General features: G+C 47.2%; 1 protein-coding gene across 3 annotated transcripts in view; it reads left to right on the top strand.

Moving 5' to 3' along the window:
* The window catches only part of myo18b (myosin XVIIIB), a 36,049-nt gene that overhangs the window by 18,118 nt on the left and 7,931 nt on the right, over positions 1-10,000 (top strand). For all 3 annotated transcript variants that reach the window (XM_079179545.1, XM_079179544.1, XM_079179546.1), the window contains exons 23-38: positions 204-347; positions 893-982; positions 1,110-1,229; positions 1,330-1,435; positions 2,593-2,717; positions 2,847-3,001; positions 4,219-4,342; positions 4,651-4,851; positions 4,957-5,067; positions 6,977-7,081; positions 7,567-7,728; positions 7,821-7,934; positions 8,437-8,553; positions 8,647-8,730; positions 8,829-8,966; positions 9,229-9,414. In XM_079179545.1, the coding sequence (XP_079035671.1) occupies positions 204-347; positions 893-982; positions 1,110-1,229; positions 1,330-1,435; positions 2,593-2,717; positions 2,847-3,001; positions 4,219-4,342; positions 4,651-4,851; positions 4,957-5,067; positions 6,977-7,081; positions 7,567-7,728; positions 7,821-7,934; positions 8,437-8,553; positions 8,647-8,730; positions 8,829-8,966; positions 9,229-9,414 (2,082 nt within the window). The remainder of the gene's footprint in view (positions 1-203; positions 348-892; positions 983-1,109; positions 1,230-1,329; positions 1,436-2,592; positions 2,718-2,846; positions 3,002-4,218; positions 4,343-4,650; positions 4,852-4,956; positions 5,068-6,976; positions 7,082-7,566; positions 7,729-7,820; positions 7,935-8,436; positions 8,554-8,646; positions 8,731-8,828; positions 8,967-9,228; positions 9,415-10,000) is intronic.

Raw genomic sequence — 10,000 nt, 5'->3', positions numbered from 1 at the left:
TTAGAGTCACACAGACCATAAAGCAGGGGATGCTTTAGGGGCGGGGCTACACGGTGATTGACAGGTCTCTACCAGAGACGTATACAGCGTCTCTACGTCACTCCGCCTCAGTCCAGATGTGCTCACTTCTGTTCACTGGTTGTGTGTGTGTGTGTGTGTGTGTGTGTGTGTGTGTGTGTGTGTGTGTGTGTGTGTGTCTCCAGGTGCAGCAGATGGCGGTCAGCTGTCTGCAGAGGAACCTGCGGACTCTCAGGATCGTGTCCAAGTGGAGCTGGTGGAAACTTTTCTGCAGACTTCGTCCTCAGCTCGACGTCAACATGGACAACGAGCGGCTCCGTGCTAAAGAGGTACACACACACACACACACCTACACACACACACACGCACACACACACACACCTACACACACACACACGGATGCACACACGGACACACACACACACAAATTGATTAAAACATAAATTCAGCCACCTGCTTGTAATATTGTCTAAGATCTTAAAAGTTATTGTGCATGAAGTAATAACAATAATGTATTTATATAGAACCTTTAAAAACAGTTACAATGTGTTTTACAATAAAAACACAAAGAGAGTAAAACAAATAATTAAACAGAATTAAACTAAAACATCATAAAACATAGAAAGAAATCACAGAATATCTATTTTATAAAAGTGTTTTTAAAAGTAATTTAAAGAGTTTGCAGCCCTGAATATCTTCTCCTTCTTCTCCTTCTTCTTCTTCTCCTCCTTCTCCTTCTTCTCCTTCTTCTTCTTCTTCTCCTTCTTCTTCTTCTTCTTCTTCTCCTCCTTCTCCTTCTTCTCCTTCTTCTTCTTCTTCTCCTTCTTCTTCTTCTTCTTCTCCTCCTTCTCCTTCTTCTTCTTCTTCTTTTCAGGATGAGATATCTGCTCTGAGACGACGTCTGGAGAAATCAGAGAGGGAGAGAAACGAGTTGAGACAGACTGCAGACGTCCTGGAGACCAAGGTTTGTGCTGCTCACACACACACACTCACACACACACACACACACACACACACACACACACACACACACACACTCACACACACTCTAATGTCGATATCCCTGTGTGTGTGTGTGTGTGTGTGTGTAGGTCACAGCCGTGACATCTGAGCTCAGTGATGAGCGTTTCCGTGGCGATGCGGTGGGTCAGGCTCTGGATGTGGAGCGGACCGAGAGGATCCGACTCAGCAGGGAGAACAAAGACCTGCAGGTAGAGAAGTAATCTATTACCCGGAGCCCAGAGGACTCTGGGTCACTTTGTCACCTTCTGGAGATCGATCGTGTTGCTTCTCTTCTCTTCACCACGTCAGGCCCGTCTAGACCAGTGCAGAGTCACCATGGAAACCCTGGAGAAGCAGCTGGAGGAGGAGAAACAGAAAGTTCAGCTCGCCGAGTGTCAGAGAGGACCAGCGACAGGTAAACACCAGGAGGCTCTGCTCTATAGGAGGCTCCGATCTATAGGAGGCTCCGCTCTATAGGAGGCTCCGCTCCATAGGAGGCTCCGCTCCAGAGGAGGCTCCGCTCCAGAGGAGGCTCCGCTCCATAGGAGGCTCCGCTCCATAGGAGGCTCCGCTCCAAAGGAGGCTCCGCTCCAAAGGAGGCTCCGCTCTATAGGAGGCTCCGCTCTATAGGAGGCTCCGCTCTAAAGGAGGCTCCGCTCTATAGGAGGCTCCGCTCTATAGGAGGCTCCGCTCTATAGGAGGCTCCGCTCTAAAGGAGGCTCCGCTCTATAGGAGGCTCCGCTCTAAAGGAGGCTCCGCTCTATAGGAGGCTCCGCTCTAAAGGAGGCTCCGCTCTAAAGGAGGCTCCGCTCTAAAGGAGGCTCCGCTCTATAGGAGGCTCCGCTCTAAAGGAGGCTCCGCTCTATAGGAGGCTCTGCTCTAAAGGAGGCTCTGCTCTAAAGGAGGCTCCGCTCTATAGGAGGCTCCGCTCTAAAGGAGGCTCCGCTCTAAAGGAGGCTCCGCTCTATAGGAGGCTCTGCTCTAAAGGAGGCTCTGCTCTAAAGGAGGCTCCGCTCTATAGGAGGCTCTGCTCTATAGGAGGCTGTGCTCTATAGGAGTCATGATACTGACTCAAAGTAATGAAAATGTTTTCATCACGTCAGAAATGGTCTCACATCATTTTTTACTACAGCCCATCATACTTCTGCAGTTGCCAAGGGTTACAAGGTCAGCTTGTTGCTCAGCTGTTATGAAAATATATAAATTATGATTTTGTAAGAAAAATTCAGCCTCATGTGAGGACGTGTCACACAAAAGGCAGATTCCTCCAATTCTGGTCACAGATTGGTGAGCTCCTCAGACAGGACGTCACCTGAGAGCTGATGAGACTCAAAATAATCCTGTTCAGCAGCGTCGGACACAATAATATTACATTCTATGAGCCGCACTGTTGATACTTGAGGCTCATTTAGCTGATAATACTTTACCTGAAGCAACATGTTGACTTCAGGTATTTCTACTTTAATAAAGGATGTGAACACTTCTTCCTGCTGGTTTCAAGCTAAAAGAAGAGGCCGATTAAACGCCAGCAGGTGTTTTTAAAATGACAGAAACATCCGTCTGCCCTCACAGAGGGCGAGCTGGCCATGCAGCTGGAGTGCTGCCAGACGGAGGTCGAATTCGTCCGCAGACGCCTCAAACAGACGGAGGACAAACTGGAGACGGAGAGACAGAGCCGACAGCAGCTCGACGCCAAGGTGAGGCGGGAGCGCTGTGACAACGTGCACGGCAACGCTGATGAGAGATTAAATGTCTGAAGGTAGTAAATCTGTGTGTGTGTGTGTGTGTGTGTGTGTGTGTGTGTGTGTGTGTGTGTGTGTGTGGAGGTGGCCACTCTGCAGGCCCAGATGGAGCAGTCCAGGCGGAGCGCGACGGAACTGAAGCGTCACAGTCGCCGCGTGACCTCTGACCTCCAGGACGCCCGAGTCCTCACCGACAGCCTGCAGAGCCGCATGCACGAGGTGGACCGCAAACAGAGGAGGTGTGTGTGTGTGTGTGTGTGTCCAGCTGCTCCACTTAACATGATGTTTACATTATACTAATTATACAATTATATAATAACCTTGATGTTAGTAAGTTATGGACATTTGAATCAGAAATCAGCAGATTGAAACATTTTCCTCTCAAACATCTGGAGGTAAAAAGTGAACTGCTGAATGCTGTGTATAGACAGACTCAAACAGACTCATGCAGACTCATGTAGACTCATGTAGACTCATGGAGACTCATGCAGACTCATGCAGACTCATGCAGACTCATGCAGACTCATGCAGACTCATGCAGACTCATGCAGACTCATGCAGACTCATACAGACTCATACAGACCCACGCAGACGTATACAGACTCATGCAGACTCATGCAGACTCATGCAGACTCATGGAGACTCACACAGACTCATACAGACCCACGCAGACGTATACAGACTCATGCAGACTCATACAGACTCATGCAGACTCATGCAGACTCATGGAGACTCATGCAGACTCATGCAGACTCATGCAGACTCACACAGACTCATACAGACCCACGCAGACGTATACAGACTCATGCAGACTCACGCAGACTCATGCAGACTCACACAGACTCATACAGACCCACGCAGACGTATACAGACTCATGCAGACTCATACAGACTCATGCAGACTCATGCAGACTCATGGAGACTCATGCAGACTCATGCAGACTCATGCAGACTCATACAGACTCATGCAGACTCACGCAGACTCATGCAGACTCACACAGACTCATACAGACCCACGCAGACGTATACAGACTCATGCAGACTCACGCAGACTCATGCAGACTCACACAGACTCATACAGACCCACGCAGACGTATACAGACTCATGCAGACTCATACAGACTCATGCAGACTCATGCAGACTCATGGAGACTCATGCAGACTCATGCAGACTCATGCAGACTCATACAGACTCATGCAGACTCACGCAGACTCATGCAGACTCACACAGACTCATACAGACCCACGCAGACGTATACAGACTCATGCAGACTCATACAGACTCATGCAGACTCATGCAGACTCATGCAGACTCATGCAGACTCATGCAGACTCATGCAGACTCATGCAGACTCATACAGACTCACACAGTCGACCAGCTTGTTTGCTTCGTTACCCGCTGAATGAAAGCAGCTCTTTAGCGTTCTGAATCGTCTTCGTGCCGTTTCTCTCTCAGGTTTGACAGCGAGCTGACTCAGGCTCTGGAGGAAGCCGACGCTGAGAGAGAGCAGAAGGACAAAGCCTGTCAGGAGAGCACGGCTCTGGGAGCTGAGATATACGGCCTGCGCCGCAACCTACAGGTGTGTGTGTGTGTGTGTGTGTGTGTGTGTGTGTTCACCTGTGAACCAAAACCAGGAAGAAAACCTGACTGATGAGCAACCAGCAACGAGTCACGATGAGATGAAGAGATGATGATGTCATAGTGCTCTTATGGTCAAAGGAGCACGTATTCTATTGAGGGGATTACAGACGTCACATGTGATTCATGAAGCGCGGTCACACGGGTGAAAAGATGCAAATGACAGTTTAAAGTACAACGTTATTGTGTGTGTGTGTGTGTGTTCGTGTGTGTGTGTGTGTGTGTGTGTGTGTGTGTGTGTGTGTGCAGGAGAGCCAGGTGGAGGTGGACCGTCTGCAGAAGCAGAAGGACGAGCTTTGCGCTCAGATCCGTGACCTCAGCCTGCCGGTCGACCTCGCCTCCGATTCGCTGCCCGACCTCAAGAAGCAGCTCCGCCTCCTGGAGGGTCAGAGCGGCGAGAGGGCGCAGGAAGTCTCCGAGCTCACCGCCAAAATACAGCAGCAGCAACAGGTGCTTCACACAGCCAAGACGTTCAAATGCTGCGTTTTCACTCGCTGCTGTCGCTCATCTCTCGCTCCTCTTCCTCTTCTTCTTCCTCTTCTTCTTCTCTCGTAGGTCCACATGCGCTTCGAGATGGAGCTGGAGAGGATGAAGCAGATGCACCAGAAAGAGTTGGAGGACAAAGTAGAGGAGTTGGAGGACGTGCACAAGTCCTCTCAGAGACGGGTACGTCATTCATATCTCAAGGCCGAACAGAGGCAGAGCGTTTTACTGAAGTACAACGTGTACTTCAGGTACTTGTACTGCAGTGTTTTCCTCTCATGTCACAGCTTAAATACAAACGTCTCACACAAAACTGAGCGATCTGATCGGAAAATTAATTATTATTAATGCAAAAAAATCCAAATATCTTTTGTTCCAGCCTGATAAATGTGGAGATTTGATGCTTTTCTTTTCAACAGTTTAATAACTGTAATGTCTATTTAACAGTTCGTAGGTACACAAACCAGATAAACTCTAAACTAGCAGATACTAGTTATTATTACAAATTATTACGAATTACATTTATTCACTAAGTATATGTACTCATCACGCCACAATTCAATAACATTACACATTAAATCTGGTTTTATTGTAAATATACAGAAAGTCCTCCAGTTTGATTGATATTCCCTCGAGTGCACAATCAAATCAAATAAATGCAACCAGAGGACCCTGAAGCAACAAAGTGGAGATTATCTTCTTATTTGTTATAATTCAATCTCCGTCAGTATTGAGACCTTTGCAGGCTTCACATGTTTGTTCACAACATTCTCCAAACGTCACAAGAGCAGAAAATCAAGTTCAGTATGAATTCTCCATCACTGATCAAAAGTTGCGCGATAGAGCACTGAATAGAGCGCCGAATAGAGCGCCGAATAGAGTGCTGAATAGAGCGCCGAATAGAGCACTGAATAGAGCGCTGTTGTGTCGTTTGTGTGCAGACGGATCTTTTCGAACGTCCTTCCTCGAATGAAAGAAGAAAAACATTCTTTTCACAGAATGATCCACTTTTCTTTTTTCTGTTATGCAGCCAGAGAGCAGTTACATCACTTCTCTGCACATCGTCACACAATCAGATTCAGTGTTAGAATGTTAGAACATTTACTCAAACATTAATATTAATAATATTATTATGATATATTATGAGACGATGAGCCCCTCGGACAAGACCAAAGGCCCAAAGGCCCCTCCCCCTTTCCTACATAGGAGGGTCTCTTTGTAGTTGTCTTGTGTCTCTTTGTCGTTGTTTTGTGTGTCTTTGTAGTTGTTTTGTGTCTCTTTGTAGTTGTATTGTGTCTCTTTGTCGTTGTTTTGTGTCTCTTTGTAGTTGTTTTGTGTCTCTTTGTAGTTGTTTTGTGTCTCTTTGTCGTTGTTTTGTGTCTCTTTGTCGTTGTTTTGTGTCTCTTTGTAGTTGTTTTGTGTCTCTTTGTAGTTGTATTGTGTCTCTTTGTCATTGTCTTGTGTCTCTTTGTCGTTGTCTTGTGTCTCTTTGTCGTTGTTTTGTGTCTCTTTGTAGTTGTCTTGTGTGTCTTTGTGGTCGTTATTAATCTCTTCCTGGTTGGTCTCTTTGAGTGATATTTTGATATTTGGAGACACTTTGTGTCCGTTCAGTAATCAGTACTCTACTAAAGTACACATTTTAAATTCAAATGTTATCTTTGACTGTTAACAGCTTCACAAATGTGAATATTTCATATATTTTATATTATATTGTTTACTCTACATACTGCCAACTAGCTTGTTAATTTCCCCAAGGTTTCAATAAAGTTTCATCTTTTTAAATAATAATATATCATCATTTATTTGTTGATTATATGTTGTGTTCATAACCTGAATCTGCATAGTAACAGATGAAGCATGAAGTATGAAGCAGTACTTTAGCTTCAAACCAGCAAACTGGTTGATTTATTCAGCAGCAGATTGTCCGGAGGCCTCAGTTTATTCTGTTACGCTCTTCAACAGACGATGATTGTTTTCTTATCATTATGAAACCTGCTGCGGGAACGTTTCCTGTCGGGAGCGATAAAAGCCGCTTCTGACCGTCCGTCCGTCGATTGATTGTGTGTGTCGGTACGTGTCGGTGTGTGTGCAGCTGAGGCAGTTGGAGATGCAGTTGGAGCAAGAGTACGAGGAGAAACAGATGGTGATTCATGAGAAGCACGACCTGGAAGGACTCATAGCAACTCTGTGTGACCAGGTACACACACACACACACACACACACACACACACACACACACACACACACACTGCACATCCTCATGAACGAGCTCCCTCACGTCGTACATCATTGTTGTCATTATTGTGGGTTAATGTTCTCGAGCCGTTCCACAAAACAAGCATATGCTGCAAGGAGGCGGCGGCTTCAACCCTCTGTGTCTCCGTCGCTCCCGGGATGTAACTGGACTCCTGACAAGAGGCCACGACCTGGTCTGTAACGGGCAGACGGCTCGAGATTCTCCAGATATGAAACTATTCTAGAGTTTAATCTGTTTTAGAGGGAACGAGGTTCTTCTCCATAGTCCCTGATGTTCTGCTGTGGACGTAGTTTAGACTCTCAGGTTCAGTGAACGCTGTATTCAGAATGTTTTCACCTCTTTACCTTGAGTACGGAGAAGAACACCAACACACTTCTAAACACGCAGACCGTCCCATTTTAAACCTGAGGCGTGTCGTCCTGCAGGTCGGCCACAGAGACTTCGACGTGGAGAAGAAGCTGAAGAGAGACCTGAAGAGGACTCACGCCCTGCTGGCCGACGCCCAGCTGCTCCTCTCCACCGTGGACAACCCGGGGCAGCACCTCCCCAACGGCAGCAAGGAGCAGATCGAGCGCCTGCACTGCCAGGTAACGCTCACCTGTCCCACGCGTTCACCTGACTCCCGGTTTGAAAATGCATTCGTGCGACTAACTCGCTTCTCTTTAATGTCGCCAATTAGCTGGAGGAGAGCGAAGCGAGGCGGCTGGAGGCGGAGAGCGTTCAGGGGACTCTCTCTCAGGAGCTGGAGAACTCTCAGATCGAGCTGGAAAATATCTGCAAGCAGAAGAGTTTGGTGAGTGTGCAGACGAGCGTTTGATTAAAGGAATATACCCGAGGCCATTAGTGGGGGAACGGGACAAATGCAGACGCTTCCAGGAAGGGTTCAGAGGTCGGTGAGATGAAAATCACAGTGAGAAGGACCTTGAATTGTTTCTGTAACCCACAGAGTTCTCAACTCTCTCATTTCATTCCTGACACAAATGTTTCTGTCAGATTTCCACATGAATAAAAGAGAGCAACACAATGAACGTCTTCCACGAGAGGCTGTGAGAGCGTGGGGGCCGCTATCATCACATTTGAACAGCAGCATGGATGATGAATTAGATAATTATGCCTTTCATTAGTCTGAATGTTCTCCTGACTCCTAAAGCTGTTTTCATCTTCTATGTTGAAGAAGGAGCGGAGTCGTCGAACGCATACAAGTTAGAGAGTTAAATATGCTGCATATGTGCAAGTATATACTAATATATATATATACACCCAACTCACCTGAGCGCTCTCACCTGTGCGTCCAGGTGGACGTGCAGTTGTCCCTGCTGCAGCACGAGAAGGTGGACCTGCTGAAGCGGCTGGAGGAGGACCAGGAGGACCTCAACGAGCTCATGAAGAAGCACAAGGCGCTCATCGCTCAGGTGCTGCTCTCAGTTTATATCTTCCTGCCTTCAATCCATCACTTTGTTTTTTTTACCCCCCGATGCAAACGTCTCGCTCGTCCTCCTGTTTAGTCCTCCAGTGACATCACTCAGATCAGAGAGCTGCAGGCCGAGCTGGAGGAGGTGAAGAAGCAGAGACACACTCTGCAGGAGGAGGTGAGCTTCATACGGATCATTTAACCTCCTCGTTGCAGGTCTGAATGTCGCACTGGTTTCCACATTCACTCATGCATCGGTACATTCATTTTTTGCAGCTCCAGCAGAGCGTGTCGAGGGTGCAGTTCCTGGAGGCGTCCACCGTGGGGCGCAGCATCGTCAGCAAACAGGAGGCGCGTGTGTGTGACCTGGAAAACAAACTGGAGTTTCAGAGAGGGCAAGTCAAGAGGTTTGAGGTGAGGCCACATGATCTCACACACACACACACACACACACACACACACACACACACACACACACACACACACACACACACACACACACACACCCCAGCTTCAACACATCATAACATGTTCTTTTATTTAAAGAGAAACTAAAACTCCTCAAACCACGAAAAAAGCAGCCAAAACGAAGCTTAAAATTGTGACATTTCATCAAAATCATTGTTTTATTCTACATGTCTCTGCTTAAATGTCGCCCCTCTTCCGTGATGTGCAGGTGCTGGTGTTGCGTTTGAGGGACAGCGTGGTCCGTCTGGGGGAGGAGCTGGAGCAGAGCGCCCAGGCCGAGGCTCGGGAGCGAGACAACGCCCGCTACTACCAGCAGCGCCTGCAGGACATGAGGCTGGAGATGGAGGAGCTGGTCCAGAGGGAGCAGGACAGCGGCCGCAGGCGCATGGAGCTGGTAAAACGATTGAACCTGCTTTTCTACCTAGCAACCAAAATCCTACCATTAATGTTGTCAGCGTGCGCGCCCGTATTCTTCACAAACATCAGCTTTTCGTAATAGTCTAACAGTCTTTGTAGGCGGAAAACATCCGGTTCTGAAGAGTGAAGTCAAAGCTTCATGTGTTAAAGCTGCATTCTCTCTAGTGTCCACCAGGGGGCGACTCCTCTGGTTGTATAGAAGTCTATGAGAAAATGACTCTACTTCTCTCTGTGTGACTCTAAATGGACCATCATCTACTAAATGAACATCATGCTGTATTGAAGAAGACTTGAAACTAGAGATTGAGACCATAAACTCATGTTTACAATGTTTACTGAGGTAATAAATCAAGAGAGAAGTAGAGTCATTTTCTCATAGACTTCTATACAACCAGAGGAGTCGCCCCCTGGTGGACACTAGAGAGAATGCAGCTTTGACACATGAAGCTTTAGCTTCACTCGGCAGAACCGGGTCTGAAGGTAACAAAATCCACCCACCAGCTCTAGATGTCTTCTTTCTTTTAGATTGTTACTCTTGTCACGTTTTAAATAAAAAGGAAATA

Source organism: Pholis gunnellus (genome assembly GCF_910591455.1).
Source record: "Pholis gunnellus genome assembly, chromosome: 18".
Classification (NCBI taxonomy): Eukaryota; Metazoa; Chordata; class Actinopteri; order Perciformes; family Pholidae; genus Pholis; species Pholis gunnellus.
This window is presented reverse-complemented; position numbering and strand designations above follow the sequence as displayed.